The sequence below is a fragment of the Podarcis muralis genome, chromosome 3 (genome assembly GCF_964188315.1).
Source record: "Podarcis muralis chromosome 3, rPodMur119.hap1.1, whole genome shotgun sequence".
NCBI lineage: Eukaryota > Metazoa > Chordata > Lepidosauria > Squamata > Lacertidae > Podarcis > Podarcis muralis.
This window is the reverse complement of record NC_135657.1, coordinates 38,052,242-38,074,814: the sequence shown is the minus strand read 5'-3', so window position 1 is coordinate 38,074,814 and position 22,573 is coordinate 38,052,242. Positions and strand designations below refer to the sequence as shown.

General features: G+C 42.1%; 2 protein-coding genes across 4 annotated transcripts in view; both read left to right on the top strand.

The window, feature by feature from the left end:
* The first annotated feature begins 1,653 nt into the window (after positions 1-1,653).
* Positions 1,654-19,832, top strand: RNF8 (ring finger protein 8). 3 transcript variants are annotated; one of them, XM_028724387.2, is made up of 8 exons: positions 1,655-1,814; positions 5,204-5,332; positions 7,378-8,115; positions 13,143-13,205; positions 14,576-14,665; positions 14,968-15,075; positions 16,467-16,671; positions 18,728-19,832. In XM_028724387.2, the coding sequence occupies exons 1-8, from the start codon at positions 1,692-1,694 to the stop codon at positions 18,928-18,930; spliced, it is 1,659 nt and encodes a 552-aa protein (XP_028580220.2). In that variant the 5' UTR covers positions 1,655-1,691; the 3' UTR covers positions 18,931-19,832. The 3 variants fall into 3 exon arrangements, with proteins under 3 accessions (XP_077781777.1, XP_028580220.2, XP_028580219.2); XM_028724386.2 differs by having other exon boundaries at positions 16,467-16,678; positions 18,728-18,904; XM_077925651.1 differs by lacking the exon at positions 16,467-16,671 and having other exon boundaries at positions 1,654-1,814.
* Positions 19,833-22,226: 2,394 nt separating this feature from the next.
* The window catches only part of CMTR1 (cap methyltransferase 1), a 37,019-nt gene continuing 36,672 nt past the window's right edge, over positions 22,227-22,573 (top strand). The window contains exon 1 of the mRNA XM_028724385.2: positions 22,227-22,448. The gene's annotated coding sequence lies outside the window, so the exon portion shown is untranslated. The remainder of the gene's footprint in view (positions 22,449-22,573) is intronic.

The window sequence follows — 22,573 nt, the reverse complement described above, 5'->3', positions numbered from 1 at the left end:
CAAGGCACGCCAGCGGTGCAAAGGATGTAAAGTACGGTACTTTAAAAAGGAGCTGCGGATCGCATTTGCAAAGAGTACGACATTATTTGCCCAATTAGCCACACCCCTTGCTTAATGGCTCCTTATATGCTTTAGCTGGCAACGTTCCTCGGGCCAGCATAGCCTAGCGGTTACTTCGGATAATCTTTGCAGATTCACCAATTGCTTAACGGCGGTTCGATACTCCGCGGGCGCTGTCTGGCTTTTTTTATTCCTCGCAATTTAGCAATTTAACTTGATTTATTAACATTTCCAAATTTTATTTACATATCCAGGCTTCTACAGTGTTTGCAATACTACCGTCCTGAGCCCAAGAAGGAAGGAGCTGCGACTCAGTTTGTTTCACCCTTCCTTTCTTTTACCCAGTGCCAAAGATAGCAAATTGTAATCGTGCTACACATTGCTATAAATGTAGTATATTTTGTAATAAACTAATACTTTACTAAAATTAAGAGACACATTTTCCGAAATTTCTCACTCTTGGATCTGGTTAGCATAATAGTTGAGTGTCCATGAAATGAGCCATATAGACTCCACTCCTGCAGGAAACTCTAGCACCTGGTGCTGGCTGGGAGCAGCAAGGCCACACGAAGGTGAGGGGAGTGGGGTGGGGGGCTGGTTCATTTCCCAAAACAGACCCTCGCCCAGCTTCCTCCCTTAAAATGCACGAAATAAGGTACCAGAAAATAAACATAGAGGCATTATAAAGACAAACACATACATTACTACATAAGCTGTCATGGATCACAAAAAGTACGCTGAATATGTGCAGTTTTCAGAAGTATGGAACTGTACATGCTTAGTGCATTCTCTTGTAGTTTATAAGGCAGCCCAAATGCTTTTCCTTTTTGTGCTTTGCTGAGAGTTGTGACGGCAGGCGATATTCCATCCTGCAGCTGCCCTCACAGTGCAATTCTCTACGTGTCTACTCAGAAGTAAACCTTATTGGCTTCACTTCAGTGTGAATCGCGCCCCCTCCTTAAGTCCTTCTGTACTCGGCGTGGGAGACCTTTCGAGCCCTCCGGATGTTGCTGAACTACAACTCCCAGCACTCCAAGGCCACTGACCTGCTTGCTGGGAGTGATGGGAGTTCTAGTTCAGCAACACCTGGCAGGCCAAAGGTTCCCGAAATCTGTTTTGCTTGGATTGCAGCCCCTGAAATATTGCCTGTTTCTAAGTGACAACCTCCCCCCCCCCCCAACAACATTGCTAAACCTGAGAGCAGCAGCAGCGGAAGCTATCTCCTTAAAACCAAATAAACTCAGACGAGAAAGAAAGTAAATGAATACACAGCAAACGAATTATTATTTAAATAGGCCGGCAGTTGGCAAGACCTCCTTCAAACGCCGCCCCCCCCCACTACATTTGAAGCCTGTTTGTGATACAGCTCGCGAACAAGCTAACGTAATAACAGCGGCTGCAGCGGCTGTCTCTGGCATCGATTGATCTCGCCTGTTTACAGCAGTGGGCGGGGGATGTTTCCCGTTAAAGTGGCCATCTTTGTGAGGGGCAGATGAAGCCGCTCGTAGTTATTTATTTATTTTTTTAAAGGAAAGGGGGGGGGAAAGAAAAGAGCTAGGGCAGGCGGAGCCGATCTGTTCCTTCCGAACCGAGCGACTGCTTCTGCCTGCAGCTCGCGCGGGCCGCGGAAGATGGCGGAGTGCGTTGGCGGGGACAGCAGGGTTTCTCGCCCCTCAGGGGGGCCGGGTCAAACTTGGTGCCTCAAGCGAGTGGGGATGAGCGAAGAGTGGCTGCTGCTGGAGGACGGCAGCGAGGTGAGAGAGAGCGCGGCGAGAGCTGCCCCACCCCCTCCTCGAGCGCCGGGGCTTTGAGGGGCGGCGGCGAAGTGAGGGACCGTGTTGGGAAGGGAAAGGGAAAGAGAAAGGAAAGCTGCGCCTCCTGTTGCCCGCTTTTGGAACTGCGCCCTCCTTTGCCTCGGAGGGGAGCGCGCGAATTGCCCTCCTCAGCTGAGGGAGCCGGGTCGGGGCTGTGGGATCAATAAAGCAGCTGGGAGCCGGATATTAAGTTTCTCATTTGCCTCTTGTACCGTATCACTATCAGCCCACGAACTGAAGCTTCTTCTTGCTCTTTCCCCACCCCATGGTTCCCCATAGCCTCGGTCTGAGCAGAATTGTTGTTGTTTAGTTGTGTCCGTCTCTTCGTGACCCCATGGACCAGAGCATGCCAGGCACTCCTGTCTTCCACTGCCTCCCGCAGTTTGGTCAAACTCATGCTGGTAGCTTCCAGAACACTATCCAACCATCTCGTCCTCTGTCGTCCCCTTCTCCTTGTGCCCAACATCAGGGTCTTTTCCAGGGAGTCTTCTCTTCTCATGAGGTGGCCAAAGTCTTGGAGCCTCAGCTTCACCATCTGTCCTTCCAGTGAGCACTCAGGGCTAATTTCCTTAAGAATGGAGAGGTTTGATCTTCTTGCAGTCCATGGGACTCTCAAGAGTCTCCTCCAGCACCATAATTCAAAAGCATCAATTCCTCGGCGATCAGCCTTCTTTATGGTCCAGAGCAGAATTAGGTCAGCCCTAAAGGGCCAAAATTTAGAGCTGGGGCTGAATGGGTCATCTTCTTCTGTTTTTAAAGTGCTTGTCCCACCTTTCAGTTTAAACTTTTAGGGTAACATTCAGTAAAACAATAAAGCCAATAAATACAATAAAAAAGCAGTGAACTGCAGAAATAAAACAGCAAAAAGCCCTCAACAGTCAGCATAGTGGGCCAAAACGTGGTTTGTTGCCCTATCCTGTAATTTCCATCCAGTATTGTTATTATTTATTAAATTTCTATACTGTCCTTCATCCAGGGTGGTTTACAATATAAAAACACAGAAGTGCATAACATAGTAACAAACACATGCACACCTAGTTTAAAAGGCCATACAGCACATTGTTTAACTAGCCCAAAGGCTTGGGAGAAGAGGAGTGTTTTTGCCTGACACCTAAAAATATGCAATGAAGGTGTCAGGCGAGCCTTCTTAGCGGGCGTATTCCATAAACAGGGAGCCACCACAGAAAAGACCCATTCTTGTGTTACCACCCTCATATGATGATTGTGGGTTCATATGTGTACCCAAACATTGCTTCATTTCCTTCTAGAATCTAGATTAAACTGATGTAAGAATTTACAGGACCAACTGTAACAGGACCACCTTAAGCATCTTCACTCTGAGCTATATCTTAGCTTAGTTAAATGGGACTTACTCTCCTGAATGTACTTAAGATTGTAGCCACAGAGGTGTCCATGCTGGCACATCTTCATCATTAAAGATTTGACCTTCAGTTTAAAAGAAACTTTCCCCTGCCTAACTTAAAACGTGCCCATATGTTGAAATCTAGTGAACAGATTTGCTGGTTATGACAATGTATCTAGCATAATCTAAAGTTAGCCTGCAAGCTTTTGACACCAAGCGAAATGCAGTTCACTATTCATAAATGAACAGCAGCCTGCAACAGCAGCAAAATAAGCCTTCTGATTTTGTTATCAGTATGGAATTGCAAAAGCAAAGGTGTTCTCAAGCCCATGGATACATTTTGACTTTGAGTCTCAGGCTCCGTAGGTCTGATTAAAATGTTGACCATAATTCTGGGAACAAATGCTGTGGAAGGTTTCAAGCTTTTATTGAAATTTATATCCTCCTTAGTGGCTCACAGTGCATAAAAATAAGCAACAAGAACCAATACAAGGTACTATAATGAAAGATATGACATATCTTCAAAGGATGGTTGTTCATGTGCAGTTATTTTGGTAGAAAAGTATGATAACCTTACAAGTGACAGGATGGAGAAAATTTGTGATTTGTCAGCTGTGTCTGTTACTTGGAGGCTCTGTACTTATGAACATGATAATCTCTGAAGCCATATGGTGAGATTGAACTGTGACGAGCCAGAAGGCAGGACAGAGTCTCCAAGAATCCCTGCTCATATAGAAGCCGTACAGCTTGAAAATATATTGAGAAACCTTCCCTCTTTTTAAGTCCCTGGAGATGCTTTGAAAGCCATGCATCAACTGCAGAGCTTTGGGGTGAAGGAGAAATGAAGCATTTAATGTAACCTGAAAGGGGCTTATCTACAATACTGTATATATTGACATCATAGTCCAGATTGTTAAGTATTACATTAATGTAATTTGAAGTTTGATCTTCATAGAAAAAAAAATGAATAAATGTCCAATTGCTTAATACAAGCCTAAAGCTGAATTAAATGGGATTTTGAAGAATTTATAATTGCAGTGGCATTCTCAGCTGTTATTGGCTGCTCAGACTTGTTTGTTAGGCTACTTTGGATTTGCCTGCTAGAGTAAATAGCTCTTTTTACAAATAAACAAATACTCATTTGTGGAAAGCTAATGAACAACAACAACAACAATAGTTCACAGGTTTTAAAAATGTGTTGACTGGGATAACATGTTTAGGTCTAATTAATTAAGAGGTTAATGTTGTAGAGTAAACTTACTTGCCAGGCTTAGCTAGCTTAGCTCTCACCTTAAGGGGAAGGCAATCAGGCCTATTGTTGTACCTCAGTCTACTAGAGAAGCTCAGTGTGTGAAGACATTTTGAACTGCTTGCTGCAGTTCAGACCACATGGCTTTTACAAGCCATTATTGTGTTACTATACCAGTAATTTAGGAATTTTCACCAAGTTTTACCACCTGTGCAACTTTTTCTGAATGCTGTATGGAAAAGTACATGAATCTGAGCTTTGAAGAGTTTGTAAGTAAACCATTTTTAACTTCCCAAATGTGTGGTCATTTTCAATGTTAGAGGAAGAGGAGAACTTTGGGAAGAACTTAGAAGGGCATATTTTAAAGGTGTAACAGCATATATTTCCATGCTTTACTTTGCTGCATATTTTGTGATTTTAAATTTATGCTGGGGTTCTCTCACTAAGGAGTACTTGCCCCAAACTTGCATTTTGGCATCCAGGAAATCATCTTTTTATATGCCTGTATTTCATTGCAACCAACATTGACATATCAAACAATCTTGGCACTGCAAGTAAAATAATGGAATACTTGTATGGTGGCTTAATGTATTCCCTTGAATTACTGTAAGAAACTAATGAAGTACCCATTTCACAGCATTGAAATCCAGAATAGATAAGTTGGAGATATTGGTAAAGTAGATTATTAATTGTTTGTTTGTTTGTTTGTTTGTTTAGGTAAGTATAGGTCGAGGAACTGGTGCTACTTACCAACTGATGTCAAAATCCTGTCCTTTGATGATCTCCCGGAACCACTGTGTTTTCCAGCAAAATACTGATGGGCAGTGGACAGTGATTGATAACAAGGTACAGAAAGTTACTAAAAATGAATGGACTTGAAAGATGATGAATGTGGAATCCAGTTTGAAATTGTGATCAGGAAAGCTGGAGTGCTAGGCGAACCACATGAAAAGCTAATTTTGTATGCAGTTTGTGGAACAGTTTATGGCTGTGATAATGTATACCTGATTCTGTAAACTTTCTTTGTGAGAATTACCTCAATAATACAGTGCACCCTCCGGATACGAATTTAATTTGTTCCGGGGGTCTGTGTGCACCCCGAAAAAAAGTAACTAGAGGTCCCACTTCTGTGCATGCACACGCGCCAAACTTAGAAGTATACACTTCTAGGTTTGCTGCATTCGTAACCTGAAAGTTATGTAACCAGAGTGGTACATAACTGGAGGGTCCACTGTATAGGATTATTCTCTTTTATTTAGTACTTGGAATTTATCATCTAGACTAGAGAATTGATGAAGTAGCTATAATGAGTGGTATCTTAAGATTATGTGAGGGCAAGGTTTCTCTGTCCAATTTTGTGCAGTTTCTTCCTTCCACTGTCACCCCTTCCCACCAGTGAAACCAGCCACATTGTTGTTCAGGAAGGCCTACAGACTTATGGAAAGGTTTTTTGAGGGGGCTGCTATGGTAGCAGGGGCTGGTTGCCTGGGAAGCCTGTGGCACACAAAATAGTAGTACTTGTAATAATAATAATAATAATAATAATAATAATAATAATAATAATAATAATAATAAAAAACAGCAATCCTACAGCAGCACACATAGGATTTTAAAACAATATATAAAATATACAGTATATCCATGAGAAATATGTAGTACTTATAACCTTAACCAGTAAAACAAGTAAAAAATAAGCCACAAGCTCTGGCATTAATATTCTTCAAAAAACCTGAACAAATAGTCAAACTCCTAAAGTGAGATGGAAGTTCCGAATTCCGTAGCTGGGATGCCATCACCAATAAGGTCCTGCAGTTACTGTATAATGAATTTCAGATGATTGTGGCACTTAATACTTAAAAGTACTACAGAAGTGTTAAAACATGCATTATCTACTTGTAATCCTTATAGCGGGTAAGCCAGTGTTCTCTTTTTTGCAGATGGGGGCGGGTGGTAATGCTGAGAGAGAGTTTGAAAACGTGGCTTGCATTAGCCCACCTATTGAGTTTATGGCAGCCTTTTCTTTCAAGGAGCATTTGAGAGATACCCCTTTTCATCCACATAGCAGCCCTGTGGGGTTGGCTAGGGGCAGATGTGAGTGGCCATGCATTTGAACCCAGTAATCCCTGGTTCCAAACCCAGCACTCTTGCCCATTTTACCACACTGTGTCTCACATTTTGCTTTGGATGCTATTTTGTCTTGTTGTATGTGCTGTCCTTTTAAAGATAAAGCAAATATCCTTTCGATTATTCCCCCCCACACTTTTTTTGGGAAGAGTTTTGTGTAAAGCAGGGGTGGTGAACCTGTGGTCCTCCAGTTGTTGCTGGTCTGCACCTGTAATCATTCCTGACTATGGGCAGTGCTTGCTGGGGCTGATGAGAGTTGGAGTCAACATCTGGAGGGGCACAGGTTCGTGACCCCAGCTTAAAGTGTGGAGATCCCAAAGATTTTGGTTAGTTCAGCTGATGAAGGGAGACTTGTCACACTTCCAACATATAAATCATGTCTTGAGTGCCATGTGTACCAGGGGCTGTTGTTTTTAAATCTTGATTTATCTTCTCAGGGAGTTGTAATAAATTTCTTTGGGCTACAGTCCCACTTACCTGGGAGTAAGTCCAGGACTAACTTCTGATTAGATGTGCATAGGATTGAACTGCTAGTTTCTGGACAAATCACTTAATCAGCATGGATACATAAAATACAAAATCTGCACTAATAAATACTGCTTTTGTCTCATTCTGGATTGCTGTTTTTTGTTTGTTTGCAGTATTATTTGAGGAGTGCCAGATTTTCTTTGCTGGCTTGCTTTTCTGGTTTGTTTGTTTTATTTTTTGATGTGCAAAAAAACAAGCACCTTTCCTAGCTCTCTCTTATTATTTTTTATCTTTCCCAGAGTCTAAATGGTGTCTGGCTGAATTGTGAACGCATTGATCCATCACGGCCCTATCTCTTACACGAAGGCGACTATATCCAATTAGGAGTTCCTTTTAAAAACAGAGAAACAGCTGAGTATGAATATACACTAATAAGGGAAGATTGGAAGAAAGTCAGTCCATTTCTGGCGCTGAAAAATGACCAGCTGACGGAGAAAACGAAAGACATGAGGGCTAAGCGTAAAATTAGCTTGGAGGAATCTGAGGCATCTGGAGCGGAAGGGCCTTCCAATTCCAGAACCAAAAGAGACAGGGTGTCTTCAGAAAATGACTCTTTGGGGAAATGTGAGGGAGGCAGGACAGAACTGTCCAGACAAACAACAGAAAACATGGAAACAGTGTTGGTTTCTCCAAGGCCCAGTAAAAAGGAGAAGAAGAAAAATCACTGTAGCACCATTCCGCCTGAGCATGGTTTAACTCTTCTTTCTAAGGCCCATAAAGCCCCAAATTTGGCACAGTCTTGGAATGGTTTGGAACAAATAATGAAAACCCTAGCAGATATGACAAAGCTAAAAGCCAAGATGCAGGAGAAACAGACAGCTGTCCTGAATGTGAGGCAAATGAACAAGTGTGCTCCTGTAGAGATCCAGGTTTTGGAGCAGGAATTGCAGGAACTGAGGGAGCAGTTATGCACTGAGCAGGAGCAGCAACAGCAGCAAGTGGAGCAGTTGCAGAAGACCGTCTGTGAAGAATTGGAGGTAGGTGCAGCTGTGATACTTCACCCACCCACACTCATGTACTTCACCACACCTTCATTTTCAGCACTGAGGTTTCTTAGTCCTCCAATTAGTGTGCCTAATGAGCTATTTTCAACAGTGTTGAAAATCCCAGCTGGTTTAGTTATTAGCACAGGGTAGATTAATTATGACATTTCTCCTACGACAAGGAAAAAGCATGTGCAACATCATGTACAAAGTCTATTGCAGTAACTTATTTCAGTGCTCATACATTGATTAGGCTGCCCAGTCATGTTCCATACCTTATTTAATACAAAAATTATCATGTGTATAAAAATACTATGTAACAGTTGGAGTCAACACTTGGTCCTGTTTCACTATAGAATTAGTATTTTTCAAAATAAGCGCAGCATTTTAAAATTCATTGTAGTTGTTTTATGATGAGATTGGCAAAGAGAGAATTCTTTGCTCCCTGTCCTAATTTCCTCGAATTTCTTGTGTTGCAAAAAGCCCATTGATTAGTGAGACACATGAGTTGCATTTCTGCAGATGGTGCATCTTTTGGTGAGACTAGGCAAGATAGCAAGATCAGCAACAATGGACACATTGCTCTCAGTATACTTGATGTGCTTTTAACATGGCTGCATCTACTGGCTTGTGAGCCACAGCTTACTGTATTTGAATGATGGACACCAGAAGATCAGAATTGAAGTGCAAGGCCTCTCTCTCCTAGAGCTATAGGTTCAATACAAAGATGTGAAGTGAATGGATTGTTGTTGTCTGATGGGCACAGTAGTTAGCAGAATATTGCTTCACTTCCTTACTAGTTGCACAGTCACTTCAGTAGAGATTACAGTACTGTTCTTTGCTTTGACCCTAAACTACAGCAACTCCGCATGAAATTCCTGCTGATGAAGTAGCAGTACTAAGGAAAGTGTCTAGCAGTAAATGAACAATGGAAATACACTGTGTTTAATTATCTTTGTCCCTGTTTGATTCCTCATGGCCCCTGCTAGAGAAGGGATAAGAAGAATAGGATGGGTGGCAAAACAGAACTTCCCCTTCTGTCTGTAAAAGAAAGCCAAAGACTTTTATCACAGCAGTGTATAACCTGGCTTCATTTGGTAGTTGGTAACCACAGCGTAGGCTGTGCACACATTACTCCTTCTCTGGCTCCAGTGCGCTCCCACTGCTGGTGTTTGAACCTGAGTACACATGAAGTTAGCCACAATCCATAGGTATCCTGGAGAAGAGTGACTAGTGGGGTGCCACAGGGTTCTGTCTTGGGCCCGGTCTTATTCAACATCTTTATCAACGACTTGGATGATGGACTCAAGGGCATCCTGATCAAATTTGCAGATGACACCAAACTGGGAGGGGTGGCTAACACCCCAGAGGACAGGATCACACTTCAAAACGACCTTGACAGATTAGAGAACTGGGCCAAAACAAACAAGATGAATTTTAACAGGTAGAAATGTAAAGTATTGCACTTGGGCAAAAAAAATGAGAGGCACAAATACAAGATGGGTGACACCTGGCTTGAGAGCAGTACATGTGAAAAGGATCTAGGAGTCTTGGTTGACCACAAACTTGACATGAGCCAACAGTGTGACGTGGCAGCTAAAAAAGCCAATGCAATTCTGGGCCTCATCAATAGGAGTATAGCATCTAGATCAAGGGAAGTAATAGTGCCACTGTATTCTGCTCTGGTCAGACCTCACCTGGAGTACTGTGTCCAGTTCTGGGCACCACAGTTCAAGAAGGACACTGACAAACTGGAACGTGTCCAGAGGAGGGCAACCAAAATGGTCAAAGGCCTGGAAACGATGCCTTATGAGGAACGGCTAAGGGAGCTGGGCATGTTTAGCCTGGAGAAGAGGAGGTTAAGGGGTGATATGATAGCCATGTTCAAATATATAAAAGGATGTCACATAGAGGAGGGAGAAAGGTTGTTTTCTGCTGCTCCAGAGAAGCGGACACGGAGCAATGGATCCAAACTACAAACAGAAGATTCCACCTAAACATTAGGAAGAACTTCCTGACAGTAAGAGCTGTTCGACAGTGGAATTTGCTGCCAAGGAGTGTGGTGGAGTCTCCTTCTTTGGAGGTCTTTAAGCAGAGGCTTGACAACCATATGTCAGGAGTGCTCTGATGGTGTTTCCTGCTTGGCAGGGGGTTGGACTCAATGGCCCTTGTGGTCTCTTCCAACTCTATGATTCTATGATTCTAAACAGCCTCCATTGATTAAAAAATGGAAGCCATGGTGAAGCTGAGGTCTGTAGCTTTTAGGCAGCTCTCAGTGACAGTTTCAGTGAATTGGAGTTCAGTGTGGGTAAGCAAATCAGGTAATGGGCATCAGATGACGACATCCCCAATCCTTCTCTGGCATGAACAACAACCTAAAAAAGCAACCTGAAACACTGCCGGGAAAAAACCCTCAATATATTTCAAGGCACCAATGTGCATATAGCGCGAGTGTGCAATTAAATTGCTAAATCATGGTTAATGCCCTAGCTATTATAACCATGGTGTTATCCCAGCTCTTTATTTCATAGTTCCATAAACACATTCCCCATACTTAATTTCCTCTTAATATATTGTAATTCTAACTCACTATGATCATATTATAATTTTGTGATTTTTGAAAAATAAAGCAGTAAGCTTCACCAATACCAGTTGTTCACTAATTTGTCTTTAAAAATCTGTTGTACTTGGATTACCTTTTTTTCATGTTTTCACACATATGATTCCAGCTCTTTATAGGTTTATATTTCTATATGAACATATAACAAATTGTTTGCTTATCAAAGGAAGCTGTCTTTTAAATAATTTAATAAACATATGATGGATCTAAATTAAAAAAAATCTTTTTAATTACCTCCAGGACCATTCTCCAGTATTTTACTCACCTCTGCACATTCCCACTAAGTGTGAAAGAAATATCTTTTCTGTTTTTGACAAAGCCAACTATTCCTTAGATCTGTGAGCTAAGGGAAACCTACAACTAATAAGGGTTGTCTGCTAAAACACAGTGATTAATGGCTGCTTCACACGTTACTTCTCAATGAACCAGCATGTTATTGCTTGTGGCAGATGCTCACAAATGATTAGGAATGGATAAGAAATGTGGCTTGCAATCTGTTGTTTTTATTTACATCAAAATGTTTAATAACTTTGTTCTATCATATTGTATCATCTGTATTGTATTGCGCTTGTGATGGTCAAACCTCACCATTGATAGTGCATGCATGATGGTAGCTTAGGGGCAGTATGTTTGCTGTGTGTTCTGTCTGTTCCTCTTAGCACCATTGGTGGGACAATCAAGGGGAGAACCATTACACTGACTTTCTGTCACACCCCTGGAACTTTGTCAGAGGTGCAGGGAGAAGCTTGTTCTGAAGAGGTAGAATTGAACTGGGCAGCTTCTTGGGTTGTGACTGTCGCATACATTCTGCCAGGCTGCCTCAGTCCTTTCTGCAATCCTTTCAGATATGGGGACTGCATTCATTCATTCATTCATTCATTCGTTTGTTCGTTCTTTCATTCCCCACCTTTTTGCCTGACAGGGACTCAAGGCGGCTTACAGATAAAGTAAGAATAGCAAAAACAGGGAGTTCCAGAGTCTGGGAGCAGCCACTGAGAAGACCTCTCTGTGTCCCCAAGTCTGCCTGTGAGGGTGGCAGGTTTGAGAGAAGTTTCTGCAGCTATTAAGGGCATTGAAGACAGCTAAGCACACAGTATTAGTTGTGTGAGTGTGTGTTAGCAGCGCACACCCCTAATTGTGGCCTAATGTTACACAATTTTTGCTAATCAGAAAGCTCCAATGACTTTAGTAGAGCTCACCTTTATCATCGTAACCTGCACTTTAAATATTCAGAAACACTTTCTAAAAATGTTTAAACTCACCTTGTTAATGTCCATAAAGACTACACGTTACAGCCACCAAGCAGGACTTTTAAAACTGTTCTTCCAACAATGTAGAGAAGCTATAACATCCACTGCCTGCAAACAGTTATTGTAGGTGACTGCTTCTCCCACCAAGGAGAAAGCCACCAATGATTCACATTTTTGTGATAGCACATATTCTAGCAAGGAGGGAGCAAAGAAGACGCTGCTCCGGTTATTTTCTTTCCCTGTCAGAAACATTGGGAGCTACTTTATGCTGATTTAGACCAATGGTCTATCTGTCTCAGTTTTGTCTACACTGGCTGGCAGAGGCTCACTAGGATTTCATTTTAGGTTCTCTCCAAGCCCTACCTGGAGATGCCAAGGATTGAACCTGGGGTCTTCTGCACTTAAAGCAGATGCTTTACCACTGAGCTAGGGCCCTTCTCCCTTGCCTATACAACCACAGCAGAGAGAACAAACAGTGAAGATACTCCAGGCATTACATGATTAGATAAAAAGGTAAAGGTACCCCTGCCCGTACGGGCCAGTCTTGACAGACTCTAGGGTTGTGCGCTCATCTCACTCTAGAGGCCGGGAGCCAGCGCTGTCCGCAGACACTTCCGGGTCACGTGGCCAGCATGACGAAGCTGCTCTGGCAAACTGGCACCAGAGCAGCACACGGAACACCGTTTACCTTCCCGCTATAAAGCGGTACCTATTTATCTACTTGCACTTAAGGGTGCTTTCGAACTGCTAGGTGGGCAGGAGCTGGGACCGAACAACGGGAGCTCACCCCGCCGCGGGGATTCGAACCGCCAACCATGCGATCGGCAAGTCCTAGGCGCTGAGGTTTTACCTACAGCGCCACCCGTGTCCCTATGATTAACATGATTAGATAGTTTATGCCAAAAGTGTATTGTATAGGGATATGTGTCTCTGATTAGGAATACTGTAAAAATACTGAAGATTTCCTTTTCAGGTTTCAGTTTTGTGTAGGCAGCAGCCATTTAATTGTTATTTTCTAACTGTATGGAAGAAAACTTGTTTGACTCCTTTTAGCATATTCTTCCACTAGCTTCTGTTATCCTGCATGTTGTTGTTCTTAGTTCTATATGTCTTTCCTATACTTGACTGACAGGCTCTTATTTATTGTTTAGGGAGCAAAAGAGGAAGAAGGAGAAGGGAGACTGAAGGAACAACTGACCCAGGTTCTAGTGCAGGTAACTTAGCACAGTGTTAGATTATTTCCAATGTTTGTATCACTTGAGGATGTTCAAATGTTACGCCCGCTGGCGAATTGCCAGGATGCTTAGTTCTGCCTCTTGTAGTGAGACATGCTTGATTGGCTGCAAGTAGCAAAAATAGTGGATGATTCGGAAGAACAGAAAAGACAGTATCAAAACCACAAGCAATCTGCAATGAGGGCTTGTTGAATTTGACTTTTTCTTGGCTTGGTCCCATCATTTTGTAAGTTATTACTGTTCGTCCCACTGCAGCAGCACTTTCTCTTCCCTCTTGGCACACCTTCACAAAATGTTACCTGGGCCAGAGGGCCTTTTTCTATCATGAGAATCATTTAGGAAATAAGTGGTAAGCTCTTTGCTAGGAGTAGAAACCTGTTGCTTTCCAGATGTTGTTAGACTCCTCCAATAATCCCAACCACCATGTCAGTGGCCAAGGATGATTGGAGTTGTAGTTCAGCAACATGTGGAGGCCCACAGGTTCCCAAACTGGATGGTCACTACTTCTGTGACCAAAGGCAGACTTATTTCCAGGTGCTACAATCATGGGAATTACCGCTGGCCTATAAATGTTCATTCAGCTTCTGATGTTATAGTTATATGTATGAGTACATTCTTAGGGCCAATTCAAGGTGTTGGTAGGTAAAGGTAAAGGGACCCCTGACCATTAGGTCCAGTTGTGACCGACTCTGGGGTTGGGGTGCTCATCTTGCTTTATTGGCCAAGGGAGCCGGCGTACAGCTTCCGGGTCATGTGGCCAGCACCAGTGAACAAAACCTTGAAAATCTTAGGACCCAATACTTGAAGGCACACCTTCCCCAGAACCATCCAACCTGAGTTGTAAGGTTTGTGCACGAGACTCTGCTTGCGGTGTCATCACTAAGAATAGGCTAGGGAGCCACTCCATACAGAAGGGCCTCTCAGATGCGGTACCCCGTCTATGAAACCTGTAGTAGAAAGCCGGCTGTCTCCCATTTTATGGTCATTCAGGTGACAGCTTCCTATTTTTGCAAGTATTCAAAGTAGTGTCGGAGTGGCCTTATCGGGTTAACTGGGTGTGATACACTGCTGTTAATTGTATTTTATGATTAATTTTATTTTAACTTTGTTTTGTATATTTCATCTGGTTACCTTTGTGCGGTTAGCAGTATCCTTACATACCTTTTGCCTATTCATTTTTCTAATCTAAATAAGTTTTAAGTATGTGTATGTTTTAAGGATTATGTTTATTTAGAGGAAATGAGTTATATTCATGCAGTGGGTTGACATATTTTCAGGATGCGAAGTAGAATCTGGCATGCCTAATTGGTATGTTAATGAGAATTTCTGTTTGGTGTTTTATTTCTCAGCATCGTGCTTTGATGGAAGAACTGAGCCGTAGCAAGAAGGATTTTGAAGAAATCATTAAAGCCAAGGACAGGGAACTGAAAGAGACTAAGGTATGAACAGAAGACAAATACACAACAGTCAAAGTTTAGACCTTGCTCCAAAGCCTCCCACTTTGCAGCTTAAGGAAGTTGCTCTCTGCTTTTCCATAGGTTCCCACCACCTTGCTTTTATTTCTACACTGTTGTGAAGCGGAGGGTTTTAGCTGTATATAACTTTAGGGGCATTTTGTTTTGTGCAGCTTTTTAATAAAGTTTTCACCTTTCGGAAAGTATGCCTCACGTGCCCAATACATTCTCATTCTTCTACCAGTGTTTACCTGATATTTTTGGGTTCGTTTTCTTCTGGGCTACAGGAAGAGAAGGAGAAGGCACGAGCACAAAAGGAAGAGGCCTTGAGCCACATGAATGATGTACTGGAGAATGAGCTGCAGTGTACTATTTGCTCTGAACACTTCATTGAGGTAAGCTTTGAAACATAAAAACTTTAAGAAGCAGTAGTAAGTGTACATATATTTTAATCCCCTTTTATTGACACCAAATCAGTCTGAAAGTTGCTGAACCCGATTTTTATTCCTGGGATTTCTGTGGGTTGGATCCAATGATTCTGTGAGCAGAAGTCTGCTCATGAAACTTCCTGCTCATGGAAGGGATATGTGTGTGATTTACACAATTTCCTTTAAGAGAATTAAACATTTGATTTAATGAATAAACATTATACATGCTATACAAACTCCAAAAGATAATACAGATATTAGAATATCATTTAATGCAACACATTCTATTATATAAACACATCCTATGCCCTTTTAAAATGTGTTCTTTTGTGGGGGGCTATTGGGTTGTTGTTTTTATTAGGTATTTTGTGGTTTTATATCTTGATTTTATTCTGTAAATCGCCCTGAGACCCCTGGGTATAGGGCGGTATATATATTCAATAATAATACAGTAATAATAGTAGTAATAATAAAAAATAATAATAAACCTTTTCAATAATCCTACAATATCTTACTAAAAGACCATTGGCATCACAATTATTACATTTTATCATACCTTTAAAATATGTTAAATATCAATCTACTTTTTAAAAATAAGTATACAGATTATTTCCAAAAATTTCAATTTCAAACAATAGCTTCCAAAAATGTACATGTCTAAGTTCATTTCCTTTATAGCGACAAATAAATAATATGTTATTCCTAGTTTTTATATATACACCCAATATTACTGGTTTCCATTTATTCATTTCCTCTTTTATCCTTTTATGTGGATGTTTAATAGAATCATAGTTGGAAGGGACCCTGTGGATTATCTAGTCCAACCCTGTGCGATGCAGGAATATGCGGCTGTCCCATACAGTGGTGCCCCGCAAGACGAATGCCTCGCAAGACGAAAAACTCGCTAGACGAAAGAATTTTCCGTTTTTTGAGTCGTTCCGCAAGACGAATTTCCCTATGGGCTTGCTTCGCAAGACGAAACGTCTTGCGAGTTCTTGCGAGTTTGTTTCCTTTTTCTTAAAGCCGCTAAGCCGTTAATAGCCGCTAAGCCGTTAATAGCCGCTAAGCCGCTAATAGCCGTGCTTCGCAAGACGAAAAAACCGCAAGATGAAGAGACTCGCGGAACGGATTAATTTCGTCTTGCGAGGCACCACTGTACAGGGATTGAACCTGCAACCTTGGTGTTATCAGCATCATGTTCTAACCAACCAAGCTATCCAGTTCTGACAGTTCATTTTCTTACATTGTTTTTAGTATTTTGAATTTTATTTTCCATTCTGAGCTGCCTTGAAGCTTCTGTAAATAAAGCGGGATAGAAATCCTAATCTAATGTATTATATATAATATGAACTTTTCAGGCTGTCACTCTCAACTGTGCACACAGCTTCTGCTCCTATTGCATCAATGAATGGATGAAGCGTAAGCTGGAGTGTCCAATATGTAGGGGGACGATATTATCCAAGACACGATCGCTAGTTCTGGACAATTGTATTGATAGGATGGTGGAGAACCTGGATGATGAGACGAAGCATCGCCACCTTTCCCTCATCCAAGAGCGAAAAGGTGAGAGGTGGGTCCTCCATTCTTAAGGCATTTGAACATTCCTTGGCACCTGCGTAGCGTAGTGTTTAATTAGAAATATATTGATAGCAAACTACAGTTAGGTTTCTGTGCCTTGCTTTATTTCTGTTCATGAATAAAGCTTTTTCAGTTTCAGATGCTGTTTTGGAGACAGATTTCAAAGCTAACAGCAAGGTTGTTGTACACAGACACACACACAGACACCTTAAGATACAAAAACTTAGAAAAATTTAGATAAAGCAATGTGGGTTAATCTTCTAATTCAGCCACCTTCTTCATTTCATGCTAGCATTACTTACATTATTTATTATATTTACATTTGATTTTCCGTCATGCAGCTGCTGAGAAGACACTGACTAGAATCTAGCTTTGCTCCTTTAAATTCCTGGGAGTTCACCTTAGTGAAGACCTCACTTGGAAAAACAATATAACTCAGGTGGTTAGGAAGGCCCAACAGAGACTCCATTCCTCAGGGTCTTGCGAAAGAACAATGTTAAACAACAATTTATGACCTCCTCCTACTGGTCCACAATAGAAAGTGTCCTCTCCTATTGTATCACAGTGTGGTACATTGGCTTGACAGCCACGGACAGAAAGTCTTTACAGAGGGTGGTGAACACAGTGCATGATATCATGGGCTGTCCCCCGAGGCAGCTAGATGACATCGCAAGGGATCGTTGCCTTAGGAGAGTGAGAAAAATTCTCAGGGACGATTCACATCCCTGCCAGCACCTCTTTAATCTTCTACCCTCGGGCAGCAGATATAGAGGTCTAATCAGTCGTACCAACAGGCTAACAGTTTCTATCCGTGGGCTGTTAGGCTGCTGAATGGAAAATAATATAGTGCAACTGACTTTTGGGGTTGGTGTGTTGTGCGACAAGCACACAGAGTGCAATGGGATTGAGTGTTTGTGTTGGGGGGAGGGAGGCTCGGTTAATTTCATTGTACACAGGTTGTACATTGACAATAAAGGTATTATTATTATTATTATTATTATTATACAACTTCAGACTATGCTCTAGGACAGGGGATCCCAAATGGGGTCCGTGGACTACCTGGAAGCTTCATTCAGGTGGTCTGCAGTGGGTCTGTGGATTTGTGGTTGAAGATGGGAGAGAGTACATCTGTTATATGAAATATTCGTATTGATTTTTAATTGTATTTTTATTGCTCCTTTTGTTTATTATCTTGCATTGGTTTGTATTACAATTTGACTTCTATAGAATTCAAATTGTAATACAATTAAATAAAATGCAATATGTAAGAAATAAAAGAAGCAATAAAAACGCAATTAATATCATGTAGCCTCTAGCACAGCACATTATAATTGCAACAACTGGCAGAAAAGACCATTTCAGGTGGTTTGGGGGTGGGAATTTGGGGACCACCTCCCTAGGAACAACTGATTAACTGTTATGTTGCAAGTGAGGATGGCATGTCTGCTACAAGCAGTAAAGCAGTCTAGAGATCATCTTAGAGTCCCAGTGATGGCCAAACTTTGCCCTTCAGCTGTTTTGGGACTACAGTTCCCATCATCCCTGACCACTGGTCCTGTTAGCTAGGGATGATGAGAGTTGTAGTCCCAAAACAGCTGGAGGGCCAAGTTTGGCCATCAGTGGCTTAGACACCTTGCATTGCTCCACCTCTGTATTGATTTTATGTTGAGACATTGTGTCTCCTTTATTTCTCTTTCTTCCTCTTCTCTAACCCTCTCTGTGCTCTCAAGCATTGTCCTTGAGACAGTTGTGTACTTCCTTGAGAGAAGAGTGGGCACTGGTCCAAGGGAAGGGACAGTATTCAGTATGAAAGACCAGAGCTGTGCAGAATATAAAAGTTTTACCCCTGAGTACTGAAAGCAAAGCCCGCTCCCCCTTAGTCCTCATTACCCTTTGCCTTTACTGTACTTTTAAATGTATTTTTCCTGCACCATTGAAAAACAAATATACTCCCAAACTTAAATCCTTTGGTTGGGTATTCCTGCACTTGCCTCAAATCACTTTTGCTTTTATTTTTTTTATCTGTGTATTTTAATTGCAGGGAAGCAGGTTGTTGCGGAGAACCCAGCGTCAGAAAGTGAGAGCAGTACTCTCAGCACGTCCTCAGACAGCGAGAGCAGTAGCATTACCTCAACATTAGACAGCGAGAGCAGTAGCCTTACATCTGTGCAGTCCATCATGTCATTAAGCAGCTTTGAAAGTGATGACTATGAGGGAGACTCTGACAGCCACCATGTTATCTGAAATGCCTGCACCGTAACCTTGCAGTTGTTTGGAGCCTGCTCTGGATGCTTTCTGGGAGAACGGATTGGACACTTGGAACAATGAAGAGACTGGAATTTGAATTGTGGATTAAAAGGGCTTGGCAGGGTCCTGTTCTTTTCTTAAGTGAATGTGCGATGTCCTCATCTCTGAAGAGTACGATCGAAAACTGTTAGGCTCAAACCCATTTTTCATACTAGGTGACTAAACCCTAGTGTTTCTGTTCTTGCTATGAAATTCTTGGAGTTGACAATGTACCACCAAACTTAAATTTAACTGCTTCCCTCCTAATAGGTTGGAGAGTGCCAGCTCATCAGCTAAATAACTGCTTAAGTGTAACCTGATGTAGTACATATTTGCTTTTTGTGTCAGAAAGCTGTTTACACATGACTCATGGGTTCATAAAGAGAATAAGGATATTTACAGCTGCATAAGTCTGGAGAAATTGTCAAGGTTAAATTTACCCTGCCGTAAGCCCCAAAGAGTTTGATACCAACTTCCCAGAAAAGCATCTTAATCACTTTCTCTCAAGCTCTGTTGCCAAAATTGAGCAGACATAGTCAAAACTGTAGCAGCGCTTTTGCATTTCTCTCTGTGTATGTGTGTGTGTAGAGTGTGGTAGGAGGGCTTTGAGTGAAGAAGTTGCATTTCTGAATGAGCAGAAGGTGGCACTACATATTTATCAGTATTCACAGTATGTTGCTGGTATAGCACTATAAGTTTGCAGTAACTCAGGTTCCATTTCAGGGGCTTTGGCTTCAAATTAGCAGGCAAATTGGATTGGCAGCTCTTTCTGTTTTTTGTTTCCTTGATATGTCTTGTGGTGGTTATTTATTTCTTTGTTTAAAAGTTACAATTTATATAAAAGAACAAAAAACCTGTCATTTCTGTTCAAGTTGCTTTCATAAGCCAATATCCTTTCTTCATGTGTGGTACTCCCCAGCTCTGTGTGTCTAGCCAATTGAGTCTGGCTACCTTATTTTTATTGATTCTAGCTTTAATGCTAATGAAGAATTTCACACTTTTATAACTGGATAAAGACACTTAACATTCCCCGTTGCAAGGAGTTCTGAGCCACCACAGTAGTTTACTATTGTCAATAAATTATTGCAAGTTCATAAATTCCATATTTTTTTTGTTAAGGCTACTTCGCCCTGAAGATGTTGGTAGTGTAGTTTCAAACAGATGAAATAAGATGCAGGGGCACATAGGCCATAAAGCTGTTAACTTTTGTTATAAATTATATAATAAGAATGTGTGGTCCCCCCCCCCCCCCAATTCTAATAAAGTGGCAGTGTTTTCTTACCAAGAAATGCATGATCTGAAAGCACTTCCTCCCTCAAAACCACCTTGGCGCATGAGCACCAATTTGGGAATCAGCTGGAACAAGGTTATTGGAATGGGTTAAATGAGGCAAACTGCATTGCTATATCAACCTTGTTACACATGATGGTGCACCTAGTTCTCATTGATTTCTGTTATTGGGCAATTTTGGAAACACTCTCGTTTCAGAAGAGGGAAGCTACCTTTCTGGATGTTCTGCTCTACTATCCCAGCTGCCTTCCCCTGCCATGACATTGCATCTGCATAGTCATGTGTCAACTTCGAAGTGTCTGTTTCACAGGGTGTTCACTGTGTATGAATGCGCTTACTGGAGACATGCAGCAGTGTATATAGAATTGATATTTTTGAGGCAAACTGTAGTGGATGAAGCAACTCTTAAGAAGACCATGCATCCGATCAAAGGCATCTCCCAGTTGACATGGGGATTATGTGTTTTAAGTCAAACACTATTGAAAATGCCTGCAAACACTCCATTCTGCCCTTGCCCCATCCTCCCCCTTTTTGGTGATGTTTTCATGTCACTTCTGGGTTGAGGATGATGTGCACATGCACATTGGGCATGTCTAAAATGGTTGCTGCCTGTAGTAATTTGTTGGTAGAAAAAGCTCCTGGTCATATTTTTTAAAATACCACTCTCCTTATCAATTGTCTCTTGCTGTGGACAAGCCTATTCTTAAATGCTTTCCTGGTGCATCAAGTATTTTAAAGTCATGGTTATACACAAGGGACGGGGAATCTCTGGCCCTCCCATCATACTCAGCCACCACGGGCAAAGTATAGTGGGTGTTGTTGGACTACACAGGTTAGCTATCTCTGGTTTGCACCGATATGCCCATGTGAAGCTTGCTTGTAGTGTATGTATTTGTTTTGGACTGTTCGAAGTGTTAACCATTCTGTCACCTACCTGGACTTTTCAGGGGAAAAGATGGAGGACAGAAATTGGAAAGACTTCATCTGTTACATATTTATGCATTCTGCACATCTCTCTTTTTTGGTTTAGGGGCATTCCATGTCAAGTGATCCAGTGACATTTACCTTACCATTTTATATTGCTTTCATTTTTCTGTTTCCTAAAAGTAGTATAAGAAAAGATCCCAGTAATTCAAAACTAAAAATACAAATCTCTTCAGAACTTCATGGGCTTTAATATTATATGGCACACAATGGGCTTACTTTAAACTTTTAAGTTACGTTACAAAATTTAATGTTTTGGAAAAAAAAAATAGTGATATTAAAAAATCAATATGATTAAAGAATTCCCAAAAAATTATTCTTTCATATTTTAAGGAGCTTCCTACAAAATTTCATCTTGGGATCTCAATGGGATCACATTAAAAACAAATACTTTGTGCATATATGTCTACCTTATTGGGTTCTAATAAGGATAAATGGGTCTTGGGGGGAAATATGGTTTGAAGTCATGTTTATTCTCTTGTATCAGTTACTCCTTCCCTCCCAGGAGTGGAGGGGAAATAACATCAGACAGAGACCTCTCTACCAATTGTATTTCTATGGACTGAGTATCTCCCTGAGCAATACAGTACAGCCCCGTAGACTTCTCTCCTCCTTTGCTAATTAGCAAGGCTGCTGATCTTCCACAATATCCAACTAGTTACTAGGACATGGGTCTACTCTGAGCTATCTTTCACCTACGTGTGAAGCACGTAGACTATTCCAAATGCGCTGCATTATTGTTTACAGCACTTTAAAACGTCAAATTAAAGGGAACTTTAATTTGCACTTTAATCGTGCAAGGTGGGGAACAAGAAGCTTACGTTTTCGCTTAATACTCCCCTGTATGTACTACAGTATTCATTGCGCGAGGTGCAGGCTCTGAGATGCTTCCCGCTCCCTCAACACACTCTGCAGCCTCCCGCCACGAGGGGGCCCTGCGCCTCTCTAGGACTTCTTCTCGCCTCCCCATTGCGTCATTAGTTTGCGCCGCGCGCGAAGGAAGGGCCCCGTCCCAGTGCGGAGCTCCCGGGAAACGAAACTGAACTGTGGCGGAGAGGAGTTGGGGGGATCCGGCCTTCTTTCCTCTCTCTGTCTCTCGAGCCCAGGCGCGTGTCTGGAGGGGGCTGAGGCTCGGCCTTCGCGGTCTTCTCTGCCCTCATCTCCCGCTCCGGCCTAAGACAGAGCCTCCCCCTTCCCCTCGTGTGAGTGTAGCAAAGGCTCCCGGGAGGGTCGGGGAGAGCGAACGAGCCTCGGGGGGCCCCGTTTTGCCCCTGCTTCTCTGCCCCCCGCCGCCCCTGTCATGCTGCTTTCCTGATTGTCTCCACTT